Source organism: Aphanomyces invadans (genome assembly GCF_000520115.1).
Source record: "Aphanomyces invadans strain NJM9701 unplaced genomic scaffold supercont1.12, whole genome shotgun sequence".
Taxonomy (NCBI): Eukaryota; Oomycota; class Saprolegniomycetes; order Saprolegniales; family Verrucalvaceae; genus Aphanomyces; species Aphanomyces invadans.
The window spans coordinates 225268-248511 of NW_008580157.1; the positions used below are offsets into that span (position 1 = coordinate 225268).

A 23244-nucleotide genomic window follows, 5' to 3' on the forward strand; every position below is an offset into this window, starting at 1 on the left:
AAAATCTTTGGCGCTTTCACCGTGAAACTGCCATTCCAAAACTGAAACCGTTTAATTATCCATTATGCTGTCGAAAACCCCGTCACGTCCATGGCCGTCACCTAGCACAAAGTGCCGCGTGAGTAGTTGTGAACCAAGCCGCCGACGCACCATGTCGAGGGCATGACGAAGCGTTGCCTGGTCTTCGTAACGCGGCAGGTCCAGCCTGCGTCCCCAAACGAATCGTCAGAACCGCATCACGCCTCGACGGAGGATCACTGCTCACCGATTCGAGCACGTATGGGCCACAGGATACGCAGCCTCGTCGAGTGACACGATGCGCAATGTAAAGTGGCAGATCGATCCGTCCCGATTCGTCAAAGCCTACAGAGACCATTCATCACGCCGGGTGCCCGTCGACGATGGCGGCCTGGACGTGGAACACTCCACCTGAAAACCTTGTAATGGCACGCACACGCTTCCGGTCACGTACTGCAGCAACTTGACTTGGCGATCATGCGCCATGGCGGCCACGACGTCCCAAAACCACCCGACAACGTCGGCGGGGTCCACCGCCGCCTTTGAAGCGATCACAAATGTATACTTTTTCCAGTCGGTGACATCAATCTCTTGGACACCTATCATTGCAACGACCTCACCCACGACGCACGAGAGAACGTAAACAAAAAACACGTCGTACCACAAAGCAACAGCTCGAGCTCCTTGTGGTCCATCATGTCCAGCAGCAACATTGACGGCGGAAGGACATCCTGCAGCCCGCGCCGAAGGGCCGCGACACATGCAGACACTCGTGTGAGGCAGAGCCAGTGCACGTACAGCTCAACGTACTCGGCAACGTTGGCGTTGGTGACGCGGCACTGCCGTCCGTAGGGTTTCAAATCCACGACGCGGGAGGTGCCGGTCGGGCGGCCGCGCTCGTCCAAAGTCTGCTCCATGACGGTGAAGTCCAATTCGAGTGCTTCGAGGGTGCAGACACAGTCGTCAGGGGATTGCTGGCTCAACATCCACTTCAAACTGCGGTAGACGGACGCGTCGATAAACTGAATGTCGTCGACGCTGTATGGCACGCCGAGCAATTGCTTGTACAGGACCCCATTCATCCGTGCAGGGATCGGGTGGCCGTCAAAAAGCGCGCGGCCCAAGAATCGTCCAATGCCCCGAAACCACTACGAACAACGCCGTTGTGCATGTCAAGAAGAGCGTTGCGGCACAAGTCGCGCGCGCAGACATACCTTGGGAGACGCATGCGGGTGAATCAGCATCGACTTGGACGTGTGCTCGACTTGGACAAAGTAGCCCATCGCAGGGTCGAACAGCGCCGTTGCCACCGTGTTGTACCATTCACGCTCCAAGCCCCCTGCATCGACCCCCGGCTCGCCCGCAAACCGAATGCTCAGGGGAAAGTGAAGCTCTTCGGGAGATAGCGCCATGAGTCGCTCAGCGGCAAGCGGCACCACCGACGTCGTCTGTCGGGACGCTCGAACGTATACTAGACGGTGGCGGTAGCGCTCTTTTGCTTTGGCGACTTGGGTGAGCCACATGTGGTACTTTTGTGGGAATGGCAGGCGATGGCGCAATGGCGCGACCGGTGCATGGCTTTGGTTTGTCTTGAGCGATGCGACTGCCGCCGCGTTGAATTCGGACGTTGTCTGCGGGACCAGGCGGCCGCATGCGTGCGTCGGCGATGAAACACAAACAGCAATGTACCCAACGAGAGGGCGACCGAGCGGCGGCGTTGGTGGACCACGGGCCGAGGCTTCCCATACCTCGACATGGGGGCCTTCTGCCGCCGAGGTCGACGGCACGACTCGCCGGGTCCAATCTCGTCGATGTCTACCAGAGTGTGGACAGGTGTCTTTGCAACGTCAGCATGCGATCGTACGATGCCGAGAGCAACTGCGGCGTCACGAATGGCGGCGAAGTGGGGTGCGTAGGAGGGCTAGCTGACGATGGAAATGAGGTCGACGAATCATGGCGGGATGGCGACCCGCACATGAGGCACAACGACGAACTTCGATGAAGGCTATGTCGGAGCGACGACTGCGCCAGTCGTTCCTGGCACATATTGTCGTGCCCGCACACGGCGCATGTCCACATGGCCGCATGCCTATGCATTGCTTGTAAACGCAACTCACCCGCGACGGCACGTACTCGGTCCATAGGTCCATTACATGGTGCTGGCCAGGGAGGATGCTCACGTTCGTGGTGGTCGGGCGATGCTGTTGGAGAAGATTCCAGATCCCGCACACGAACAACGCCAGGACGACGAGGCCGTACGCCACCAACAAGAGGTACTCGACGCCTCCGCCATGCACGCCGGAACTGTCGTCGCGCCGATCCTCGCCCCCTGCTTTGACCTCCATCCACATGGCCACGACAAGAACGTGAGGCAATGTGGACCCCACCCTCTGACGTCGTTGAATTCCATGCAACTGCCTCGTGGCCACCATCCATGTCGACCTGGGACAGGGCGACCCGCCCGCCGAATCGGGTTCGAGCCTTCGGCTGCGACACTCGCGCCGTTGTTTCCGTTCGTGGCGATTCAAACCAACACCGCTACCGGGGACTCGGGCCATGCTTTCGTGTGGTAGACGATATCGACAACGAGGTTTGTCGCCTCCCCACCACCACCATCGGTCGCAATCCTCGGGGGAGGAAGCTGCGCCGCACGTCACCGTGATGCAGGTTTCTATTACTCGATTCCGCGTTGTTGTTGTCTATGGCAAATACGGACGAACAGCGTCGACGATGGCACCGGAGCGGACCAAGTCGACGATCGCGTCAATGTCCGGGGCGATGTATCGGTCCTTGTCCAAAGGCGCGACGCGGGTGCGCACGAGCTTGTAGACCGCTTCCAACGCGTCGGTCGTTTTGTGGGGGCGCTGAAACTCAAGCGCTTGGCACGCACACATGAGTTCGATCGCGATCACGAGCTCGACGTGGGAGACGACAGTGAGCGCCTTGCGCGCGGCCCACCCGCCCATGGACACGTGGTCTTCCTTGCTGCCGGACGTCGAGAGCGAGTCGACGGACGAAGGGTGGCAAAGTACTTTGTTCTCCGACACGAGGGCGGCGGACGTGCAGTGAGCAATCATAAATCCAGAGTGGAGGCCCCCTTCGGCGACCAAGAAGGCTGGCATGCCGCTCAAGTGAGGGTTCACGAGGCGTTCAATGCGGCGTTCGCTGATAGACGCAAGTTCGTGCACACCGATGGCGAGGAAGTCGAGGGCCTTGGCGGGGTATTCGCCGTGGAAGTTGCCGCCCGAAATGATAAACCCGCCGCCACCGCGGTAAAACGTGTCGGACGTGCGCTTCATGCTCGGGTGGGCGCTCTCCTTCTCGGCCAGGAGCGCTTTGAGGCGCGCAATTTCCGCTTGGGCTTCCGTCAACGTCTCTGGCTGAGGACCCGCTTGCTCTTCTTGGTCGGTCTTGATCGGCGTGAAGTCGGTCGTGACATCCGCGGACCCGACAAATACCATGGGGTTGTCTGTGGCCGAGTTCATTTCCACAGTCAAAATGTTGCGAACAAATTCGATCGTGTCATTGACGACGCCGTGGACCTGCGGCGCGCATCGAAGCGTGTACGCATCTTGAACCTTGCCCTCGTAGTTGTGGCTGCGGAAGAGATCGGATGGCTTGTCGGCCTGGAGCAGCGTGCGGATGCGCTTGGCGACAAGTTGCTGGCCGCGATGCGGGCGCACTTCATGGATGCGCGGGTGGAACGCATTCACAGTACCCTTGAGCACTTCGAGGGTGAGGGCAACCGCTATGTCGGCGCATTCGGCAACGTTTTGGGCGCGAACAACGGCCTCGCACCCGATCGAAGTGATGAGTTGCGTGCCGTTGATCATGGCAAGACCTTCCTTCGCCTTGAGGTGCACGGGGCGCAGGCCGCGGCTGGCAAGGACTTCACACGCGTCCTTGATCTTGTTGTTGTCACGGGTGTCGTACATCTTGCCTTCGCCCATCATACCAAGGGCCAAGTGCGCAAGTGGCGCAAGGTCGCCGGACGCACCAACCGTGCCCTTCTCGGGCACAATGGACAAGCAGTCGGCGTTGAATGCAGCGACCAATTGTTGCAACGTGTCGACGGAAATGCCAGAATGGCCCTTTGACAGAACATTGATGCGGAGGGCAAGGAGCATTCGCGTGGCAGACGGCGACAAGGGCTCGCCGACGCCGGACGCATGGGATCGGATGAGGTTTTCTTGCAATTCGGACAGCTTGTCTTCAGAAATGACCACGTTCGAAAACAATCCAAAGCCCGTGTTGATGCCGTACGCGACCTTCTTTTCGCGCAGGATGTTGTCCACGACGTCACGGCTCGCCTTGACTTTGGCCCACGCGTCTGGACTCAGCTCGAGCTTGGTGCGGCCTTTCGAGAGCAGCACCAGGTCCTCAGTCTGCAGCGAGCACCCGTCCAGCACGACAACGCTACTTTGCCCGCTCATGTCTTGCCTAAAGTTCAAATGAGAGATCAACGCTACCCGTGGAACGTCCTTGTCCTATTAAGTGCGCGTTTACAAATATCATTGCAGCATGTCAATCGTCACGCCGGATAATTTCCGACACCGAAAATACAAATTCCAAGATAAAACGTAAACTCGGACCCACTGATGCACAAATGGGATGTCATTTTTTAAAAGATACATAGAAACAGCTAAATACATCTGTACTTCATTTGTCTCGGCGTACTTAGCGCGTTTCTCCTTGAACTTGGAAGCGGTGGGTGGACGTCATGGGAGAATCGACATCTGTGTGTGTGTGTGCGCCATTGACATGGCGATGGCTGCATGTGGACAGAGGGAAAGGAAAAACAATGGAGTTGTTATGTTCTTGTTATGCGTCACATTGGCTTGGTTGTGAACGAGTGCTTCATTGTGGTCGACGTTGGACCATACCATGTCGTCACGGCATCTGCGCGGAGCTTGACTTTGAAGGTCGACCTTGCTTCGAGCGCCACCGTCGGTACAAACACCGCAGTCCTCGTTACTTTGTCGTATGCGACGTTCCCGTTCACACGAACCTTCAGGGACGCGTTCTTGACCGTGATGAAGCGCAGACAGTCCACGTCGACGACGGTTCCGTCGAAACGCACTTCAACAGTTGCGGCGTTCGTGACAACCTCATCCGGCCGTGGCGATACATAAATCAATCGCGTCTTCAGCGTGTTGTGTTTCTCAACATCGACGTGGGCTTGCGCCACTCGGTCCTGTGTGATTTCGTCCAGCATATCCGCCTACCATCCCATCAGTCTTTGAGGCACCATCCACGGCAGCACCGCACATGGAAGCTCTTGGTGAAGTACGCCAGCGACAACGCTTGGTCCTGTCGGGCGTGCAGAGCCACACTCCATGCGTGAAGCTGTTTCAACTCGTCCCCATCCATTACTGCCGCAGCTACGCCGTGGTGTCGCTGGTTTTCCCAATGCAGCAACAAGCCGTGCCCCAGGTCGCGATCAAACACTGGGTGGTCCCGACATTTCATGACCAGCGCCTCAAGCACGTCGACGAAGGAGCTCTGCAGAGCCATCGAGCTGGCTACGAGGAACCTGAGCCAGAGGCCATCGTTAGCACTCGCGATTCAAGTCGACTACACCACACCTGCCAAACCACCCCGGTGCAGCAACCGTCTGCAATAACTGAAACATTGCCTACGGGAAAGACCAACTCTTGATATTCATCGGTGCATATCCATTGACGGACTTGGACAGCGTGGTGCATTGCTCGTACAACACCGTGGGCGGCGGCGGAGTGGTCGAGATCGAGCGCTAAAACTGCACATCAACAACTTCACAACGAAAACACTATCGAGTTGCGCCTTGCACCGTACCAGGAGTCACGCGAGCTGCGAGGGACAAGCATTTGCAAAAGTGCATGCATACAGACCGGTGAAAATGCACGGTCGACGCTGCTGCAGTCGCGAGAGCGTCGAGGCCCACAAGAAGCAGCGAAATGTCTTCATGTGCTGCTCGATGCGACTGCTTCTTGGATTCGAGCATGGCAACGATCGCGTCCCTGGTCAAAGGAATGCCGTACAAGGCGCGGAAAAGTGAAGGCGACGAGTAAACTTGCGCTGCGACATCAAACACGTGCTGATGGCTGTCATGCCACGTCTGCGATAGCCCGTTTAATGTGACAAAATCCTCGTTGCGTTTTTCTCGTTGCTCGCTCAAGCTTGTGACATCGCCCTCGTCGTCGTAGTCGACTTCCACGGATTCTACGACGTCACTTTATCATGAAGGTTGCAAAACCCACACGATGCACCGACCTGGCGTGACAAGGACGTTGCCCGAGTACTCGCCGAATGAATCGAGATTGCATACAGCTATGCGCAGGGACGCAGCGTGCACATCGGTGGCGATGTGGATTTGAGTGGCATGGGCGCCCATGTGAGCTACCTTGTACATGCGATGCACGACTGACACATTGGCTCTGTACACGACAGCGTCAAGAGTCTCGCCACGGCTTGTCGCTCGTACCGTTCAAACCACCAAATCGCGTTGTATCGACGCCAGAACGTATCGGAAAACGCTGCCATTTCCACGACAAAGTACGGCGGAGGGTTCGCCTTGCATGTTGCTGACTTAACGGCCCACGCAACGTCAACACCGTTGGGCGTATGCTGGAGGACTTTCGCCCCTGCCACGGGTCGGTTTGCTACACTCTTTCGTTGATATTTTGCGTAAATGTGAACGAGAGTCCATATACCGTGGCATTTCAATGGAACGACCAAGTCCACATTGTACGAACCACCGTTCATCACGCAAAGGACAAGGTGGGGGCAGGCCATGGCTATTCCCCGTGATGTCCACGGCATCGTGTCCCCCAACGGAACGACGACACCACCGTGACGACGAGGAGTTTTGCCACAAAGCATCATTTCAAGCAGCACGTCGCCTGATGCTGAAACCACGTTGACAATGGCTGCAGACGACGCCGGAAGGACAATTGGAAATGTGCCAACGTGCAACAAGGGGTTGTCCGGGCCATCAAGCGACAAACTAGATGCCATGACGAGATCCAGGCAGTCTTGCCGTGTTGGGCAGCTCCACACGACCAACTGGACGTGACTCGTGTCGACGGTCAACTGGTCCGATCTGGCAAACATGACCACAGACATCTACACACGATGTTGCCATCCGACCATGCCATCTCTTAGCGCCTTGGCAAACAAAAAAGCAAAGCAGCGATGTACCCGAACAGGCCGCGACTCTTTCTGGACAACAACAAACGTCCCAAGCGCCACCAAGTCGATATCCACATGAGTCGGATGGACCCTAGTAGAAGAAAGGCATGCAGGTTTTCGATGACCATAACTTGCATCAACATGACATGGACGTTCCCAGGTCAATGTAATCAGTTGAGGTCAGTGTACCGGAGTTGCCGTGGCGGGATGACGTGCAAAGTTTGAACGCTGTCGACGTCCTTGATGCACTGCAAAACCGTCACGTGCGACGAAAATTCTTGGTTGTCCGAATTGGTCGTCTGGATTTGTGCTGCGTGGTGGGGCAGTCGAAGAGTCCACGGGATTTGAAATGGATCGAGGGGGTGAGGCGTCACAACCACAAGAGGACTCACAACCTGCCAACCGCCTACTTGATTGCCGTCGCCCAGTGATGGAATTGGTGGCAGCACAGGCTCCAGCTCCGTTCGAATCACGACGTCCATGCCTCTTGTGTCGGCCAGGTTGGCGTCAAACAAGTCCCATACTTCAAAGCTTCGTGGTGGGATAAACAATTGCACGTGGTTGACGTCAAGCACGCCTCCGACGGCCGCATTTACGTTGAACAAAACGTCCTGAGGGTGCAGTGGAAGGGTGCGATAGTATCGGGTAGATGGGTCCACAACAACTGTATCGTCTACGTCAAAGTATTTGTCCCAAGGTGAATAGATGGATCGTGCAATCGTTGGCGTACCCAGGACGATGAGCACGGATGTAGTCGAGTCGACGGAGCCTCGCCAGTTGGTGAGCCGACAAAAGTAAGCGCCTGCATCTTCCGCCACGGCACTGCCCGTGACGTCAAGCGTGTCTGTTGTGAATCCTTCCAACGGCCTTCCGTCGCAGAACCACTGGTACGTCAGCGGCTCGCCTTTGACCTCAATCGTGTAGACTACGCGGGTGCCTAACGTGACGCGCCACTTGGCCGGCAAATCCACCACGATTTCCGGTGGGTCTAGTCTTGAAATGAGAGAAAACATTCGCATGCCCAAGAACTGGAATCGGTTGTAAGAAGGTGAAGAGGCCTCCATCAACCTGTGGAGTCTCCCTCCACACACCAGACCGGCAGACATCAATAAAGTGATGCCTTGCGATCCACGTACCAAAATGACCCCACACAGCAAGAAACTCTATCCACATGGCGTCAATTTGCTCAGACGCAGTTGTGGCGTCGAGGGTGACGGCCGTTTCCTTGCAGAATCACAAGAGTTGCGGATCAACGTCGTCCATGGCAATTGTGCGTGGGAAAGGAATTTTACTTCGACGAAAGCTTGATCAAAGTGCGGCACGCCTGACAAAAAGTCTCGACTTGCCTTGACGAACACCTGCACGATGCGCTGTTGTGAGGGGGGCACCAAGGGGTAAGAACCGATTGGTTGTCTTACGCGCTTGCTTCCTTCATAGTTTCTATCTTCCATCATGCGAGTGGCCTTAGCTTGGACCTGACGCATAAGCGGTACCGCGATTTGGAGGATCGATTCGTCGCGACGGCCGTACAGGGTCGCATACGTCAATGGCGAAAACCCCTGGCCACCACAGTCGATCGAATTCGTACTCGAATCGATTCTGACTTCTTACGTCGCAATCTTGCACGTCTACCGCACCAGGGTAGATGCTTACGGCCCACGCAACGTCGTCGACGTCCCAATTTCGGAGCACGGCATAATGCAACACGGTGCGACCCTACCTTGCTTCGCGATTCATACTGCTATGGACAAATTGCAAGAGGTTTAATTGGGCGTACCTGGCGATCGAGTCGTGTGACAATTGCAGCGTCGTGCTCCTGAATAGCGTTATAGATGTACTGCACAAAGTCCATTCGATGATCGGCAATGCTGTCGTCCGTGGTGATCAAGAGATCATGGAGGAGCAGTGACTCCTGTCATGCATGCACGTCAGCAACGTTCAAATCGACAGCATAAAACAAACACAGGAGTCCACTACTTAACCTCGTAGATGAACTTGAAGTCCCGCTCTTTTTCCGACATGCGATGGTGATCGCGCTTGTCTTTCTTCCGCACAACACTGAATCGCCATGACTTGAACAACGTCCACAGGTGAGCTTCCCGGCTGAGAATACGATGACGCTGAACTGCCATGCTCCGAGGCGTCTGTTCAGAGACATGTTCATCCACGATGCTTCCATCGTCACTCCATCCTCGCGCGTGCAGCAATCGTCGCCACATCCTCGGCAGCCACAATGTCCTTTCCTGAAATGATCCTATTCGTTTTGGCAGGGCTAGTGCTTAATATGTTTCGACAGGTTGAACCTGTCTAATTCAGGCGCCCAAGTTTACCTAATTTAACGTTCTCAATGTTCATTTCGGCATTCGGCATCCCCGATATCGAAACTAGGTATCGCAGTTGGTTGGTATTCAGTTTGATAGGTCGGTATTTATTTTGACAGGCACTTTGCCCCGTCCGGCACGAAAATCAGGTACATACATCGAAATATTTGGCCAATTTCGGCCAGGAATTGGCTGTAATTGGATTGGTCTGTTTGGCTGGCTCGCAGCGGCCAACGAAAGCAAGGCGGCGTGTGCCATTTATTCTGGAATTTCTGCCATCAGTCCTTTCAAGTTCCACCAACATGGCGCCTCCTCCCCCTGCAGGTGAAGAAAAGATTGTCATCCTTCGTACGACGGGTGGTGAAATCGCCCCCGCGTCTGCGCTGGCCCCCAAGGTCGGTCCTCTCGGTTTGTCTCCGAAGAAGGTCGGCGAAGATATCTGCAAGGCGACCCAAGAGTGGAAGGGGTTGAGCGTCACGATCAAGTTGACCATCGTGAACCGTGTCGCGACTGTCTCGTTGATCCCTTCGGCCTCGTCGTTGCTCGTCAAGGCGTTGAAGGAACCCCCTCGTGACCGCAAGAAGGTCAAGAACATCAAGCACGACGGCAACTTGACGTTGGAAGTTGTGATTGACATTGCCCGCACCATGCGATCGCGCTCGATGGCCCGTTCGTTGGCAGGTACCGTTAAGGAAATGCTCGGCACGGCCAACTCTCTTGGATGCACCGTCAACGGCGAAGCCCCGACTGAAATCCAACGACGCATCACTGAAGGTGAACTTGACATCCCAGAAAACTAAGTTGAAAGAACAACGAAGGACTCTTCGATGGTGTGTATCGTGTCTTCCCCGTTGTTCATCTCATGCTTCACTTGTCCACCGCCGCTCTCGTTGTAGTCGCCAATCGTCCTCGCGCGAGCACCAGCGTCCCGTCCGTCGTCCCTTCGATCACCGCAAGCCGATGACAGTCAAGAAACTTTAATATACTCTGAACCATCGCTGTGGAAAACACGCATGATGCTGGAGGCTGACTGGTTGATCGAAGGCGGACGTGACGGTGGCGTCGGTGCTCCTGGCTGACGTGGTGGCCGACGCTCGTATTGTGTTCATGTTGTTTGCATTTTTCGTGGGGTGCATTGTTTTTGGAGTACCATGGACCGGTGAGAGTACAATCAAACTTTAATATACTCTGACACTTTGTGGTGCGGACGAACCTCAATATCCTTGAGGTCCATGGAATTTCATCGTCATCTTCGACCGCTCTTATGCTTAACATTTTTCCTCTTGTGTGGACGGTCGACTTGCTCGAATTTTTTGTTGCCATTGCTTGCCTAGCTGACGAAGATTCATCACAGACTAGACTCTTTCAGTGAAGTGATGCAATCCACTAATTCGCTTGTATTCCGCCGGCATGCGCGATATGGAAATCGAATTGTCGCAGCTTAGACTTGCGCAGAGGATCTATAGTGTAGTGTCAAGCATTTACTGTTAATACTCAACCAAATTGATGTGTTCCCTTCATATCATCTCCTTTTTCGACTTCATTAACCGTCAACTGTGGTGATGCAGGTCTATTGATGGTTTTGCCACTCACAGCCCAATGGCCCTCTTCGCTGTATTGGTATTTTAACCAGGCATAACTTGCCAAACACTTGATGACTTACGTGCGGAGGGAGATGTTGGTTAAGTGGTGGTCTGTCGAAGGTTCACTCCATCGCTGACAACAAAACCGACTTTAACCAACAGATCGATACATTCGTTGCCTTCAACTTGTGACGGACACATCTAAAAACGCCACGTGATGACATCGGTCGAGAGGCTCACGTTACCTCCAAGACATTCGATATGGCGATCGGGGCGTCCCCTTGCGCTGAAATATACGAGCACAAACGAGTAAGAAGTGCTCCCATTGTCGATGAGGGTGCCAAGACACGAAATAACTGAGCTTGCAGTCGAGTTGTTAGCGTTGCAATAGACGCATCGACACTGGAAATTTCTTGCTCCAACTAGCAGTGGACTTCGTCTCTCATCATCTCAAGTCGCATGCACCAACCTCTTCCACTTCACGGAGAGCCAATTGGTTTTCTTCTTGCTGGGCTGCATGTAATCGCCGCTGGGTAGCCTACGTAGCCGTCATTCGATACTGCGTATGATAAAGTATTCTGTACCTGGTCCTGCAACGCTTGTTCCGTTTCAATGAGCATGGCAATCTCCACCTGGATATCATTGCATTCTACACCCATCGAGCATAAACACCTGACGGCTGTCCATGTTGACAAACCTTGGGCGACTGAAACGTGATGGCTGGAATCGGCTTCATCTAATGCATTTGCCTTGCGCTTGATAGCCACAGGGCGCGATAATTCTTCCTCAATTTGGTGGAGCTCAGCCTGAAGTTCCGACACTTCCTTGGACAAACCCATGATTTGTTGCTTCGAAGCAAGTAAATTAGGCACTGAGCAGGACAAATCAACGAGGGAGAGCGTGCAGCTGTACCTGCAGCATGCGATGCTTGTGAAGATCAGCTTGGCTAGCCAACGACGGAGAAGGCAAGTTACGAACTAGCGATTGCTTGGCGTCACGTGATTCAACCGCAGCGTTCAATTGCTACAGACAATAGAAAAACTAGGCATTTTTGGGATCACCACAGTCCGTACCTGTTTTGAGTCTTCAATGTGGTCGTTGAGCTCTGCGATCATCTTTGCGTATTCCACCTGCAACGAGACGATCACATCCAATGAAAGTAAACCCTACTGGCCCGAGTACACACTTGAACGTCAGCATCTCGCTCTTCCAGTACTTGGCGGAATTGCTGCGATTGCCGCCGGAGATCTTGCTCGAGTTGTTTTTTTTCTGCCATCAACTTTTCAACCTGTTCCTCCGCTACGCAAGTGCATAAGAGCTTGGATTGGTGTGAAAGATCAGGCTTCGTACCTTGCTTGACACATGCTTCGTAACGCCGCTTGTGCTTCTCGACGATGTCATCTTCTTTCTCTTCCTCCTCGAAAACTAATCTCGATGTCTATCCCTGAGGTCATCACGTCGCACCCTACATGAGGAGACAAGACGTACAATTGTGATTGCTGGTAAGTCTCTTGCTTTCATGTCGAGGTATGTCAAGGAGAGCGCATTCTTTGTGCTTCGGAGCTGGAAATCAACTTAGACATCTATCTCACCCGTCGATCCATGGCGAATGACGCACCTTGTCGGCACACGCGCGCATCTGGGCGACACAGCAGTCCAACGTGTCCATCTCGATGAAAATCCCCGCCCAATTTGAAAATGAACCATACCGGATACAAAAAACCTATCCGGATAAGTGCAAGGATTGTGTGTGTTGCCGCCATGGCCGACCACGACGCGAACTCGCTCGAGTACGGGACGCCTTGCTTTGAGAAGTACACGAAAGTCCGGTGCATAGGAGCGGGAACGTACGGCCGTGTGTATGAGGCCAAGGACCGTGTCACTGGCGACGTCGTTGCGCTGAAGAAAATCAAGACGTTGAACGAATCTGAAGGTGTTCCAGTGACCACGCTTCGCGAAATCGTGGCACTCAAGTCCTTGCGCCACCCAAACCTTGTCGAGATGAAAGGTATTGTCGTGAGCAAACAGAAAGACGAAGACGACGAAGAAGACGACGACTCGAATGGACCCAGCAGCCAAGATACCCGTAGCGATTACGCCAACGGCAGCATCTTTCTTGTGCTAGAGTTTGTCGCACACGATTTGACAGGTCTGCTTCAAAGCAACCACACGTTTTCGGAGCTCGCCACCAAGTACATCATGCGACAGCTGCTGGAGGGACTCAAGTATATGCACGACCGTGATGTCCTCCACCGCGACCTCAAGACCTCCAACATCCTCCTCACTCCCGATTACGTTGTGAAGCTGGCCGACTACGGACTCGCACGAACTTTGCGTTCGAATTCCAAACTTACAAACAAGGTACCTCCTCATTGCGTTCCTCAGTATATCGCTTGCGCGTTGTGGTTTCTTGGCTCATGTCCCCATTCAAATGCGCCTCTGAACTGCATGGCCTGACCTAGGTGGTGACATTATGGTATCGCGCGCCAGAGCTCTTGCTGGGCTCGACAGAATACGACGCGAGCGTGGACATGTGGAGCGTCGGGTAACTGCTTGCAGCTCGTCACAAAGGCTCCGGGGTTGCTTCTAAAGTTGCATAGGTGTGTCTTTGCGGAGCTCTTCCTGGGGCGCCCGCTGTTTGCCGCAAAGACCGAGACAGAACAAATGGTCAAGATCATTGACTTGTGCGGCACTTCTCTCGACGAAGTCAACGGTGTCGCCCACTTGCCCCACTTTGACAAGTTTCTCGGGCAAGAAAAGCCTCGGTCAAACGTTCTTCGTAGCATGCTAATGCGCAAAGCTTCTGAGCGCAACGTAACGTTGCCCAAGGGATTTGTCGAGTTACTGGACAAGTTGCTGCAACTTGATCCCAAGTCCCGGTTCAACCCGTCGCAAGCCCTCAACAGTGACTACTTCCACGTGCACCATCCGCAGCTCCACCCGAAAGAAAAGTACCATTTTTCTCTTTGCATCGTCGTGGTTGATGAGGGGGCATCGTGATGCATCGACTTGTCTAGACCGACGATGCTGCCGCCGATCCCAGAAGCCAATTGCCACGAAATGTCAGCCCGCAAACTCAAGAAGGAAGGGAGCCAGGCTGTGCTAAGCGTCGCGGACCAGAGCAAGAAGAAGCTCCTTCATGACAAAGCTAACGCAGTGCTGAGCGTCTTCGAACACACGAAAAAGCGCCCGCCGTCCAAGCCTCTGTACGTTCATTTTCCCGCGATTGAAGCTGTTTCAACAAAGGTTTTTGACTTGCTAGGGTGACGAAGCATTTTGGTATCGCGCGTCCATCGCAACAAGGAATACCCGCGGACGCGGCAGATGGTGGTGCAAAGCAGGCGTCCAGAAACCCGTCCATCAACCAACCGGCGACCGCCGCGGGAAAGAGCGGAACGGCTCTCGCCCGACCACCCAAGCGAGCGAAGCGAGAGAGTGGAAGCCCAAGAAGTAGGAACTAATTCATGTGTGGTGGCTAAGCAGATCTCGATCGGCATGTACATATGAGCAAACAAAAAGTCGCGGTCAGCCGTCGATGGGACTTGCCCCAAAGAACGACTCGTGGTCCATGCCCACAGCGGTATCGCCACCGCTCAAATCATTTGCATTGCGACATGCAACTCTATCGGTCACCCGACAGGGCTCCTACTCCTCTACATGCCTGTCCGACCCATTCGTGCCAGCGTGTCGAGGCCAATATTGCTCATGTAGTCGAGCAGGTCTTCTTGCGTCGCGTCCACGGGCAACGAGTGGTCCAGAATGCGCTGCAGCCACCACCACCATTAGAGACCGTCCAAACGGCAAAAAACGTACCAGTTTGAGGCCCGCGATCGCGTCGGCGATGTACGCCCCAGGCGTAATGCCGAAATGAATGCACACGACGGTGCTAAACGCTCTCGGGAGGACCTTGACGGCGTCGCCTATCACCCGGGCCTCCCGCACGATTCGATCGCTGTACGCAGCCTTGCTCGCGTCGTCGGCCAGTACCTTTTCCAGAGCGACGCGGAGGGTACGTTCGTCTGTCGTCTCGTTGAATTTTTCCGTCCACGACGCAAAATGGGTTGGCCACGCCGCCACATGCTCACTGACATGCCACATGCGCACGACTTCCTTGTATATCACCTAAAGTCCCATTGAATCCAGCACGACCTGGCCGTTGCTCGGACCTCGTTTCGAAACTGCAGCATGCGGTGTAGCTCGTCCTCGGTGTCAGATACAAGGACACGGTGGGGCGCTTGGTTGGGGTTGGAGCCCGCAAACAAGTTCCTGGGCGTGTTGTGGTCGCGAAGGAGCGAGATCAAGTGCTGCTTGGCCCCAAAACCACAGCTCGACAGGACGAGGCCTTCCGCGGGCGCCGTCGGAACATGCACGACATGGTTTGTTCCTATTCCACACAGGTTTTGACCGTGCACGAATTCATCGTCACGGTTGAACGAAACGTACGGAGAGCTGCGTCAAACAGTGTCGGCGCCATGGCACCCGTGGCCACCGCGATCGCGCCACCGACCATGCATCGAATCTGGTTGAACAGGAACGACCCGCCCGTGAGGTGGATGTGGATGAAGGGCTCGCCAAAGACATCGGGGACTAAAGCCCCACGACACGCATAGATGGAGCGACTGTGGCGCTGCAGCGTTTTTCGGACGCCGTTGACCAACGATATGTCGTTGGGTTCGGCTTCGATGTCATCGCCTTCATTCTCCACAACTTCTTCGTCGGGCGTCGCATCGTCGACAACCTCGTCTTGGGCATTTCTCTGGCGACGGCGCTCCTTGGCCAGCAGCTTCTGCGCCTCGAGCTTGTAAAAGTGCCGCCGCTGCTTGGTAAAGTTGTGGAAGTCATGAATTCCTTCAAACTTGGGCAGCGTTTCCAAGAATGTCTTTAGCGCGTCGTCCGCAGATATTTCGGGCGGACAGAGTGAGGACAAGAACGATAGCGGCAAAAAGTACTCGTACTCGCGCAGGATGCAGTCCTCTCTTGCACGGAACGACTGATGGACCTTTGTCGCAGTAAACACGCGGATGTCTTGAGGCAAGTACGCGTTGATTTGATCGGGAAGGTGTGCAATGCGACCGCTCACTGGATCAATTCGGTTTCCATGAACGAGTAGTTTCCCCGACAACTACATCCGTCACAACGATGAGATGGAATCGACTCGGGGAACGAGTGAATGTACCACGATGGACGAAGCATGCACACCCTTGTCAGTCCGACTGCTTCGCGACCAACCGATTTTGGACATGTCGCCGTAATTGGATTCAAGGATGCACCCCGCCTTGAACAAGGCCTCGCGCACGGCGTGTTCAACTGTCGGTACGTTCACGTTCTCCTGGATTTGCACGCCGTGGTACCCCGTCCCCGTGTACCCTGTCACAAGGGCGACCTTCACCTTGCGTTTCTTGCCAGATTCTCCTTGAGGCATGGCTCGCCGCTCCATCGACAATGCCATGGCGCCAAGGAACGGTCGCATCGCCGGCGCCGGTCGACGTAGCAACATCATTGTGATCGAGCTGCCCACTTCAATTTGACTGGTAATCCAATGAAATATGCTCCGATTTGATAACTAACACCATTATCGGTCGAATGAACCACACTATTTACGTTTCCAGTCTGCATTGGGTGTACAAGAAATTTTATTTGCCTTGCACCGAGCAAAGCATGCCATGAACGTATACAAATTTAAAATAAATTTGACAAGTTCTGAAGCGGAAGTGGGCGCATGCTCACGTGCGTCGACTGCGACAGCAAGTCAGCGGTATCATGCACAATGCGAGTTACGGGTAATCGACTGCGCTAGTGCGGCACAGTGGGCACGAATGATCTCGAACGAGCCACGGAAAGACGCAGTCGCTGTGGAACATGTGATTGCACGGCAGTGTGACAACGTGAGCGTCGTTGTCGTCGAAGTCGCCGAGACAGATCGCGCAGTCGTCGAGAGACGACGGACGCGTTGCTTTTGCATCCAAAGACGGTATCGGCAACGGGGCGTGTGTTTCGTGGTGCTGCAGGAGCGATAAAAAACCTTGTATGAGGCGGCGTTCAGCATCGCACAGTTGCGGTGGCACGCCAAGAAACATATCGAGGTGGTCGAGAATGACGATGAGAACACTTGCCGATCGATGCTGATAAACGACGACATATGCCATCAGAGTCGCGCGGACCTCCATGCAAACGCGGAGGAACTTCTTCAGCTTGAGTTGTCGCTCGCCGACGACGCCCTTGGTGTCTTCGCCAAACCGTTTCTTGGGGAAATCGACATGGGCAATTGGGGCGAGAAACGAGGCGAGAGTAGACTGACTGGTTCGCCGAAAGTGCCGAAGCAGGTCTTTTCGCAGGTGATGGCACTCAGAGTAGCGACGATCGACGGCCCATCGAAACCCTGGTTTTGAAATCGTGTAATGGTATACCGTGAACGGATTGCGTCCACGCAAACACGCGCGCGACGGCTGGACCGTCAGGGTCACATGCTTGAGGGAGTCGTCCAGGGCCTCCTTCAGGCGAACGAACCATGCATGTCGAGGATCCATTGCCGTCACTGGAGCCGTGCAGCCGAAAATTGGCCGAATGGGTTTCTGATCAAGACCACAGAAACCGATAAAGTAACGACCACGATATGCGTTTTGAGTTTAAACATGTTTCAAGAACGTCCAAGTTTCTTTCACTGCCTCAGGGATATCCAATGGACACCCTTGACCCGAGGCTGGGATGTCCATCGGGTGCCACCACTTCTATCGTTGAAGTTACTTCGTCAAACGCCTTTCTCTTGTCGAATTGCCTGCAGCGAGCCCTGGCGTCTATGGGATGCTTGGGTTTCTCGCGCTCGTGTGAATGTTCTGTGGATGTCCAAACGGCACAACTACAAGAATCGTACAGTCAAGGGACGCTCGATATTGGCGTGTCCAACCGAAGAGGTTGCGAAATAACGCGACAGAGTAAAACCTAAAACCTACGTTTAACGCTTTTAACTTTTAAGAATATCGCCAGAATGTTACGCAAATCCGTTTCCTGTGGCACGGATATGCGCGATGGCGGTGTGGAGGATTGTGACCGCGTACGCTTCTTCGCCGATGCTGATGCGATCGGGAAGGAATGCGTCCATGAGAGCGAGGTGCGACGCCAAATGTGGGCAATTGGCCATGACCACAACGTAAGCAAGCACGGAGACCAAAGCATCTGCAGCGCTACAACATGACCATAAGAAGTGGGGACCATTGAAGACGTCGACTTACATGTGGAGTTGCTCGACGGGCGGAGGATTTGGATGACCAGCGTAATACGTATGGATGGTAACGTCGATGAGACGGCAGACTTGGGACACAACTGCGACCTTTGCTGACGGTGATCGTTGATGAGGCAGCTCCGACATCTTAGTAATACAGTTTGTGTATGGCGTCGCATGTCGCAACGAAGATGCGTCAAGACGATACAGCGGCGGCACACCGATAGACTCGGCAACGCAAGGTGAGTGCCGTAGGGCCGCCATGATAGTCGCGAGTGAAATATCGGCGGAACTGCATTGCGCGGTGAATAGACCATGCAACGTTGGCTGCAGATGCACGAACATGGCATCTTCGACCGCTTGTTGGACATATACAAGCAGAGACGCAGATGCGAGGGACGGGTACTTGAATCGAAGCACTTGTACGAGCAAGGCGCTGAACTCGATGACGTCGTCTGCGGCGCATGAAGCAATGGCTTCCTGCATCGGACAGTGCACATGCTGTTCGTAGAGCGAGTGGAACACAGTCGCAAAATCGAGCACGACATTTCCAAGAGAGTGCTTGATCGGCCGCGTGAGGGAACTGGTCGTTGCAGCTGTACGGAAAATGGCACGAAAGTGGTCTGCGATGACGGAGGCAGGACATCCCATGGGCTGTGTGATAACGCGAGTGAACTCGTCGTCTACAAACTGTGCCAACGCTTGCTTCTCAACGGGCGGTAGGTCGATAAACAGGTCGGCAAACACACTGCGGGATCGAATCGTTGCCTCAGTCGATGACAATCCTCGCGGACGGCGATGCGACTGTCGACTTGACGCTGCCTCCACGATACGAGCGACTCGCGTCGAGCGAGTCACAGTGGCTTCTCTGTGCAATGTAGCGTGATCGTCTTCGTCGCGCAAAGCTTGGAATGCTCGAAGGCTTTCCTTCGGTTTGAACTTGTTGGAGCCGCGTGTTGTCGGCGTTGACGAAGCACGACAGCGCGGGAAGGTACTTAGATAGCTAGAAGCCGCAGCATCCTGTGGTGAGCCCATGAGTTCCTCTTCGAGGTCCAAGTAGTCCAGGTCGAACGACGGTGGCGTATCGGCACCCCGGAGAGATCCCATGCTGCCGATTCGCACCCTTTCGTAGTGGACATGAACAACGCGCCACTTCGACTACAGTACACCTTTTTGACTCTTTTGTATAGCACTTTAATATAAAAATATGAAGTAAGAATACCAAAGTGTAATGAAGTGTACAATTTGTATTTAACGTATGACGGCAAAGAGAACTCTTTCGATGTGCACAGGATTTATCACACTGGTTCCTGCATCCTGGGATCCAGGAAGTGGGTCCGTGTGACAGCAAAACCAGACGACTTCGAGCTCTCAACGCATCGCATAGAGAACTCGTTGCTGCTGCTGCCAGCTGAGGTATAGCTCAAAGCACCCCCAGCTCTCCCATCGCTGTGCTTGCCCACCGAAGCCTCCACCCCATCGCCCGTATCATTGGCATGTCAAAGCACTGTTCCGTTGACTGTATCGGTCACTATCGCCCTCATTTCGTGCACAGTAGTAACAGGAATGAACACAAAAATTGGTTGTTCCTACTCTTACTGTGAAATTGCCATTTTCCAGCGTAAACCGCACTTGCAATCTATCGGCAGTACCATTGCTGATTATTTAAATTGAAAAAAATTCGTCACGTCTGGTGTTTGTATGGTTTGCCATTGAATTCGAACTGACTCTGACGTAGCCGAATCGGATTGGTTCGTGGATGTGGTTCTCGCGTGTGATTGGTCATAAGAGATGTCGTTGGGATTTCGAGCGTTTTCGCTTTCACGTTTCCGAGAATCGCTTGCGCCCCAGTGTCCCGTTCAGAACCATTTCCACCGCTGCTTCCTCCGCCTCGTCCGGGCGCATCATGACGACTATCTTTGACGGATATGACGAAGAGTACAAAAGCTTAGCGCAGTCCGTCTCCGCCAAGATCAGCGAGATCTCTAGCTACGAAGAAGAGCCCGACAAAAAGCGAACGGCTATAACACATGCGTCGGACCTCCTAACCCAAGCGTCGCAACTGGTAAGACCCGACGCGATATAAAAATGCTTGCGTGGTCTCCGTGACCTCATATTTGAGGATTAGATCCAACAAATGGATTTGGAAGTGCGCAGCTTGGACGCCGCGACGAAGCGTGAACTGTCCAAGAAAGTCGATCAATACAAGAAGAGCCTCAAGTCTCTCTCTGATGACCTCAAAAATATCAAGGCTAAGGAAGAAAAAGAAGGCTTGTTCGGGTCCGCTGAAGCCCGTAGTCGCATGGCAGGGGCCACTCAAAAGTACGATCTGTCTACGTACCACAATGACAATTCCCATAGATTGCAACAAACCGGTGACCGCATCAAAGCGGCCCATCAAACGGTGCTGGAAACGGAAGAAGTGGCCATCGGCATTCAAGAAGAACTAGGACGCAACCGCGAAAAAATTCAGGCCACGCACGACAAGGTACTGTGATGTGTCAGTCGGTGTCTCCACTCACCACGGCACGATCAGGTAAAATCGGTCAACGACATGGCGCGCTCTGGCGGTCGCATCCTCGGTCGCATGTCTGCACGTGACAAGCGCCAGAAACTCATCTTGTACGGAGTCATGGGGTTTATGGTGCTTGCGATCGTCATTGTGCTGTTCTCGACCATCTTTGGCAGGCCTTGAACATCAGGGAAAAATTTATTTTTATCGTTCTTCAGTTTGTTGTCGAGAGGGGTACAGCAGCCATGACGTTGTAATTCGATATAAAACGTCGAGCTTAAACGATGGAACCATGAGGTGAACAACCGCATATCATTACACGAGACCAATTAAAATACAGCGGAAAAGCAACCGTGTAGTCAAACGGCGAACCGCTCGTTTTTCTCGTGGGAATGCCGCAACGTGGTTTCTTCGTTCCGCGGGACTGGGTTTGGGCGCTTCAAGTCCACGCGTCGCACTTTAACTTGCGCGTGAGGTTGACCGACGGAAGCATACCCCGTTCGACGATGACGGATTGTGTGCACGAGAAGCGCCGTGAGTCCAAAGATGCACGCGGCAACTACGAGGACTTCCAGCGCGTAAGGAGGGATAAACTTGAACGGCGACTGCCCGCTTGTAGCTGTGGAAGCCTTTTGAGGCACCCCAACAACGACGATGTCGTCGACGCTTTGGCTAACCGAGGATGCTGTTGAATCTATTCGACAACATCAAGCTGGGGTTGAGATTACATGCATTTGGAATCGTCGCAAATGATGACCTTGGATCTGCAGGCTGTCGACAAGGGTCCATTGATCTGTGCCCGTCGATGGCTGAGATAAGAGCAATTGAAAAATTGCACTTCGCTTCAAGTCAAAATCGCATGCAGCTGCGGAGATGTCAGTTGCACCTGGCCTTGAAACAAGAGTTAGTCGTTGAGTCCTCGGTGTTATCAAAACAGGATCGTACGAGCAGATTGTTTTCGGGGCAACACGGACTTTCAATTGAATCAGGTGCTTCTGGTACGGCCCCGCGACGGGCTTATCGACGGCGGCTAGGATTTTCAGGGGCTCCAATGGCGCCTCCGAGTTCAGCATGTTGTTCAACTGCTTCACACCCTGGTTGCTTGCGTCTGTCACCCATTTACAGTCCTTAGCGTCACGCAGCTTTTCCAGGCACGCGGCGGCGGACGACGACAGCTTGTTCTCGGCCATGATGCCAATGTCGTAACGGATCGAAAAACAGAGTGTGCCACACGAACAACTGTGCCTCCTCATTCGATATTCCCGATCTTGACGCGTATTCGGAATCATGGGCTATCCGGATAAACGTTGAGAGCATAAAAAATGCAATCAAAATTTGCAATTTTTCGATATAAAGCATCGAAAACCAATGGCGACTCGCAGCGTCGCTGCTGCGAATGGCATGACGTGCTCCAAAAGCTACTGCACAAGCGCCAACTTCTTCTTGATTTTGGCGATGGCCATGGCAGGGTTCAAGTGTTTGGGGCACGCGCTCGTGCAGTTCATGATTGTGTGGCAACGATACAACTTGAACGGATCGTTCAAGTACTCCAAACGTTCCAGCATCATGGTGTCACGTGAGTCTTCGATCCATCGGAATGCTTGAAGGAGGACGGCGGGGCCAAGATAACGCTCTGGGCTCCACCAATAGCTCGGGCATGACGTGCTGCAGCATGCGCACAAGATGCACTCGTACAACCCGTTCAGCTTGTCACGGTCTTCCTTCGACTGGAGAAACTCGACATTGCCCGCCTTCACCACGTCTGAATGCAACCATGGCTGGATCGACTTGTATTGCGCGTAAAAGTTGTTCATGTCGGGCACCAAGTCGCGAATCACGTACATGTGTGGCAACGGGTACAGCTTGATCGTGTCCATTTTCTTGTCAATCGGACAAATGCACGCTAACGTGTTGCTGCCATTGATATTCATCGCACACGACCCGCATATCCCTTCGCGGCACGACCTACACGTAGTCCACGCATGACGTTCCTGCTGAATGCACGCCGAACTACCGGCGGAACGATAACGTCGGGTCTTGTTGGTTCTTTATCTTGATCAACGCGTCCAACACCATCGGTCCACACTCATTCAAGTTCACTGGGTATGTGCACAAGTACGGCTTTTCCTTGGACTCGGGGTCCCATCGATAAATCTTGAAGTATTTGACATCCTACAATATGATGACGTTGAGATTCATGGGTGCGTGGGGGGCAAGAATTTGGATGTCTACCTTCGCCTTGGATGCAAGCAGCTTTATGTCTGCCACTGAAGCCGACAATGCGCGGTGCGCACGCGCCATGCTTGGATGCAACATGCCGTTGCTGTTAAGCGAGGCAGTGTTAGCTGGGCGACTGCACACCGTCAACACGCAGATTGGTTCGGAACATAATTTATTGATAGTTTACGTTTCAAAATATAC

The 23244-nt window shown here is 53.8% G+C and overlaps 12 protein-coding genes across 17 annotated transcripts; 3 read left to right on the plus strand and 9 right to left on the minus strand.

Annotated features, from left to right (window-relative positions):
* Positions 1-29: 29 nt before the first annotated feature.
* Positions 30-2443, minus strand: H310_06592 (hypothetical protein). The gene is made up of 8 exons (XM_008871715.1): positions 2152-2443; positions 1883-2107; positions 1233-1833; positions 680-1166; positions 430-617; positions 266-363; positions 151-205; positions 30-101 (listed from the first exon to the last, which is right to left on the minus strand). Exons 1-8 carry the CDS (start codon positions 2367-2369, stop codon positions 63-65), a joined length of 1911 nt encoding a protein of 636 aa, XP_008869937.1. The 5' UTR covers positions 2370-2443; the 3' UTR covers positions 30-62.
* Positions 2444-2671: 228 nt separating this feature from the next.
* Positions 2672-4458, minus strand: H310_06593 (histidine ammonia-lyase). Its single transcript, XM_008871716.1, has one exon. The coding sequence runs from the start codon at positions 4449-4451 to the stop codon at positions 2718-2720; it is 1734 nt and encodes a 577-aa protein (XP_008869938.1). The 5' UTR covers positions 4452-4458; the 3' UTR covers positions 2672-2717.
* Positions 4459-4730: 272 nt separating this feature from the next.
* On the minus strand, positions 4731-9434 carry H310_06594 (hypothetical protein). Of its 3 annotated transcripts, XM_008871717.1 has the most exons (17): positions 9171-9434; positions 8966-9100; positions 8800-8904; positions 8607-8747; positions 8481-8546; positions 8325-8412; positions 7919-8176; positions 7378-7861; positions 7198-7279; positions 6711-7122; positions 6482-6659; positions 6271-6434; positions 5833-6219; positions 5706-5770; positions 5604-5653; positions 5287-5551; positions 4821-5239 (listed from the first exon to the last, which is right to left on the minus strand). In XM_008871717.1, exons 1-17 carry the CDS (start codon positions 9405-9407, stop codon positions 4847-4849), a joined length of 3510 nt encoding a protein of 1169 aa, XP_008869939.1. In that variant the 5' UTR covers positions 9408-9434; the 3' UTR covers positions 4821-4846. The 3 variants fall into 3 exon arrangements, with proteins under 3 accessions (XP_008869941.1, XP_008869939.1, XP_008869940.1); XM_008871719.1 differs by having other exon boundaries at positions 4731-5239; positions 5287-5653; XM_008871718.1 differs by having other exon boundaries at positions 8966-9434.
* A 295-nt stretch (positions 9435-9729) lies between these two features.
* H310_06595 (hypothetical protein) lies at positions 9730-11028 on the plus strand. Its single transcript, XM_008871720.1, has 2 exons — positions 9730-10339; positions 10406-11028. Exon 1 carries the CDS (start codon positions 9812-9814, stop codon positions 10307-10309), a length of 498 nt encoding a protein of 165 aa, XP_008869942.1. The 5' UTR covers positions 9730-9811; the 3' UTR covers positions 10310-10339; positions 10406-11028.
* H310_06596 (hypothetical protein) lies at positions 10977-12778 on the minus strand. 4 transcript variants are annotated; one of them, XM_008871722.1, is made up of 12 exons: positions 12711-12778; positions 12581-12655; positions 12443-12530; positions 12279-12391; positions 12166-12222; positions 12005-12115; positions 11790-11940; positions 11677-11741; positions 11562-11630; positions 11338-11514; positions 11173-11293; positions 10977-11121 (listed from the first exon to the last, which is right to left on the minus strand). In XM_008871722.1, exons 1-11 carry the CDS (start codon positions 12759-12761, stop codon positions 11192-11194), a joined length of 1059 nt encoding a protein of 352 aa, XP_008869944.1. In that variant the 5' UTR covers positions 12762-12778; the 3' UTR covers positions 10977-11121; positions 11173-11191. The 4 variants fall into 4 exon arrangements, with proteins under 4 accessions (XP_008869944.1, XP_008869943.1, XP_008869946.1 ...); XM_008871721.1 differs by having other exon boundaries at positions 10977-11293; XM_008871724.1 differs by having other exon boundaries at positions 11338-11630.
* Positions 12779-12830: 52 nt separating this feature from the next.
* H310_06597 (CMGC/CDK/CRK7 protein kinase) lies at positions 12831-14671 on the plus strand. The gene is made up of 5 exons (XM_008871725.1): positions 12831-13453; positions 13555-13637; positions 13693-14043; positions 14110-14298; positions 14355-14671. The coding sequence occupies exons 1-5, from the start codon at positions 12854-12856 to the stop codon at positions 14551-14553; spliced, it is 1422 nt and encodes a 473-aa protein (XP_008869947.1). The 5' UTR covers positions 12831-12853; the 3' UTR covers positions 14554-14671.
* On the minus strand, positions 14571-16629 carry H310_06598 (tRNA pseudouridine(38-40) synthase). The gene is made up of 5 exons (XM_008871726.1): positions 16269-16629; positions 15536-16214; positions 15259-15476; positions 14906-15214; positions 14571-14856 (listed from the first exon to the last, which is right to left on the minus strand). Exons 1-5 carry the CDS (start codon positions 16590-16592, stop codon positions 14746-14748), a joined length of 1641 nt encoding a protein of 546 aa, XP_008869948.1. The 5' UTR covers positions 16593-16629; the 3' UTR covers positions 14571-14745.
* Positions 16630-16789: 160 nt separating this feature from the next.
* On the minus strand, positions 16790-17654 carry H310_06599 (hypothetical protein). Its single transcript, XM_008871727.1, has one exon. It carries the CDS (start codon positions 17617-17619, stop codon positions 16867-16869), a length of 753 nt encoding a protein of 250 aa, XP_008869949.1. The 5' UTR covers positions 17620-17654; the 3' UTR covers positions 16790-16866.
* A 399-nt stretch (positions 17655-18053) lies between these two features.
* Positions 18054-19499, minus strand: H310_06600 (hypothetical protein). Its single transcript, XM_008871728.1, has 2 exons — positions 18322-19499; positions 18054-18273 (listed from the first exon to the last, which is right to left on the minus strand). The coding sequence occupies exons 1-2, from the start codon at positions 19416-19418 to the stop codon at positions 18081-18083; spliced, it is 1290 nt and encodes a 429-aa protein (XP_008869950.1). The 5' UTR covers positions 19419-19499; the 3' UTR covers positions 18054-18080.
* A 611-nt stretch (positions 19500-20110) lies between these two features.
* On the plus strand, positions 20111-21040 carry H310_06601 (hypothetical protein). Its single transcript, XM_008871729.1, has 4 exons — positions 20111-20376; positions 20440-20633; positions 20673-20799; positions 20848-21040. The coding sequence occupies exons 1-4, from the start codon at positions 20218-20220 to the stop codon at positions 21004-21006; spliced, it is 639 nt and encodes a 212-aa protein (XP_008869951.1). The 5' UTR covers positions 20111-20217; the 3' UTR covers positions 21007-21040.
* A 72-nt stretch (positions 21041-21112) lies between these two features.
* H310_06602 (hypothetical protein) lies at positions 21113-22054 on the minus strand. The gene is made up of 3 exons (XM_008871730.1): positions 21769-22054; positions 21581-21714; positions 21113-21517 (listed from the first exon to the last, which is right to left on the minus strand). The coding sequence occupies exons 1-3, from the start codon at positions 22011-22013 to the stop codon at positions 21183-21185; spliced, it is 714 nt and encodes a 237-aa protein (XP_008869952.1). The 5' UTR covers positions 22014-22054; the 3' UTR covers positions 21113-21182.
* Positions 22055-22146: 92 nt separating this feature from the next.
* On the minus strand, positions 22147-23189 carry H310_06603 (hypothetical protein). The gene is made up of 3 exons (XM_008871731.1): positions 23056-23189; positions 22838-22995; positions 22147-22788 (listed from the first exon to the last, which is right to left on the minus strand). The coding sequence occupies exons 1-3, from the start codon at positions 23137-23139 to the stop codon at positions 22242-22244; spliced, it is 789 nt and encodes a 262-aa protein (XP_008869953.1). The 5' UTR covers positions 23140-23189; the 3' UTR covers positions 22147-22241.
* Positions 23190-23244: the final 55 nt, after the last annotated feature.

Excerpts from the sequence above, each read along its gene's own strand:
- H310_06597 (XM_008871725.1), top strand. The coding sequence starts at position 12,854 with ATGGCCGACCACGACGCGAACTCGCTCGAGTACGGGACGCCTTGCTTT. Across the intron at positions 13,638-13,692 it reads GTGGACATGTGGAGCGTCGG|GTGTGTCTTTGCGGAGCTCT; the intron begins GTAACTGCTTGC and ends AAAGTTGCATAG. Across the intron at positions 14,044-14,109 it reads CAGCTCCACCCGAAAGAAAA|ACCGACGATGCTGCCGCCGA; the intron begins GTACCATTTTTC and ends CGACTTGTCTAG.
- H310_06599 (XM_008871727.1), bottom strand. The coding sequence starts at position 17,619 with ATGGATCCTCGACATGCATGGTTCGTTCGCCTGAAGGAGGCCCTGGAC.
- H310_06602 (XM_008871730.1), bottom strand. The coding sequence starts at position 22,013 with ATGGCCGAGAACAAGCTGTCGTCGTCCGCCGCCGCGTGCCTGGAAAAG. Across the intron at positions 21,715-21,768 it reads GCCCCGAAAACAATCTGCTC|GCCAGGTGCAACTGACATCT; the intron begins GTACGATCCTGT and ends TCTTGTTTCAAG. Across the intron at positions 21,518-21,580 it reads CGACAGCCTGCAGATCCAAG|ATTCAACAGCATCCTCGGTT; the intron begins GTCATCATTTGC and ends GTTGTCGAATAG.
- H310_06598 (XM_008871726.1), bottom strand. The coding sequence starts at position 16,592 with ATGATGTTGCTACGTCGACCGGCGCCGGCGATGCGACCGTTCCTTGGC. Across the intron at positions 16,215-16,268 it reads TGCATGCTTCGTCCATCGTG|TTGTCGGGGAAACTACTCGT; the intron begins GTACATTCACTC and ends TGACGGATGTAG. Across the intron at positions 14,857-14,905 it reads CGATCGCGGGCCTCAAACTG|CGCATTCTGGACCACTCGTT; the intron begins GTACGTTTTTTG and ends TGGTGGCTGCAG.
- H310_06593 (XM_008871716.1), bottom strand. The coding sequence starts at position 4,451 with ATGAGCGGGCAAAGTAGCGTTGTCGTGCTGGACGGGTGCTCGCTGCAG.
- H310_06595 (XM_008871720.1), top strand. The coding sequence starts at position 9,812 with ATGGCGCCTCCTCCCCCTGCAGGTGAAGAAAAGATTGTCATCCTTCGT.
- H310_06592 (XM_008871715.1), bottom strand. The coding sequence starts at position 2,369 with ATGTGGATGGAGGTCAAAGCAGGGGGCGAGGATCGGCGCGACGACAGT. Across the intron at positions 2,108-2,151 it reads GTAATGGACCTATGGACCGA|GCATGCGGCCATGTGGACAT; the intron begins GTACGTGCCGTC and ends AGCAATGCATAG. Across the intron at positions 1,834-1,882 it reads CCGCAGTTGCTCTCGGCATC|ACATCGACGAGATTGGACCC; the intron begins GTACGATCGCAT and ends ACACTCTGGTAG.
- H310_06596 (XM_008871722.1), bottom strand. The coding sequence starts at position 12,761 with ATGGACACGTTGGACTGCTGTGTCGCCCAGATGCGCGCGTGTGCCGAC. Across the intron at positions 12,656-12,710 it reads TGCGCGCGTGTGCCGACAAG|CTCCGAAGCACAAAGAATGC; the intron begins GTGCGTCATTCG and ends GTTGATTTCCAG. Across the intron at positions 12,531-12,580 it reads ACTTACCAGCAATCACAATT|ACATCGAGATTAGTTTTCGA; the intron begins GTACGTCTTGTC and ends CCTCAGGGATAG.
- H310_06594 (XM_008871717.1), bottom strand. The coding sequence starts at position 9,407 with ATGTGGCGACGATTGCTGCACGCGCGAGGATGGAGTGACGATGGAAGC. Across the intron at positions 8,547-8,606 it reads ACTATGAAGGAAGCAAGCGC|GTGTTCGTCAAGGCAAGTCG; the intron begins GTAAGACAACCA and ends CGCATCGTGCAG. Across the intron at positions 5,240-5,286 it reads ACTTCACCAAGAGCTTCCAT|GCGGATATGCTGGACGAAAT; the intron begins GTGCGGTGCTGC and ends ATGGGATGGTAG.
- H310_06603 (XM_008871731.1), bottom strand. The coding sequence starts at position 23,139 with ATGTTGCATCCAAGCATGGCGCGTGCGCACCGCGCATTGTCGGCTTCA. Across the intron at positions 22,996-23,055 it reads TGCTTGCATCCAAGGCGAAG|GATGTCAAATACTTCAAGAT; the intron begins GTAGACATCCAA and ends ATCATATTGTAG. Across the intron at positions 22,789-22,837 it reads CCGACGTTATCGTTCCGCCG|GTCGTGCCGCGAAGGGATAT; the intron begins GTAGTTCGGCGT and ends GACTACGTGTAG.
- H310_06601 (XM_008871729.1), top strand. The coding sequence starts at position 20,218 with ATGACGACTATCTTTGACGGATATGACGAAGAGTACAAAAGCTTAGCG. Across the intron at positions 20,634-20,672 it reads ATGGCAGGGGCCACTCAAAA|ATTGCAACAAACCGGTGACC; the intron begins GTACGATCTGTC and ends CAATTCCCATAG. Across the intron at positions 20,800-20,847 it reads TTCAGGCCACGCACGACAAG|GTAAAATCGGTCAACGACAT; the intron begins GTACTGTGATGT and ends CGGCACGATCAG.
- H310_06600 (XM_008871728.1), bottom strand. The coding sequence starts at position 19,418 with ATGGGATCTCTCCGGGGTGCCGATACGCCACCGTCGTTCGACCTGGAC. Across the intron at positions 18,274-18,321 it reads CCCGTCGAGCAACTCCACAT|CGCTGCAGATGCTTTGGTCT; the intron begins GTAAGTCGACGT and ends GTCATGTTGTAG.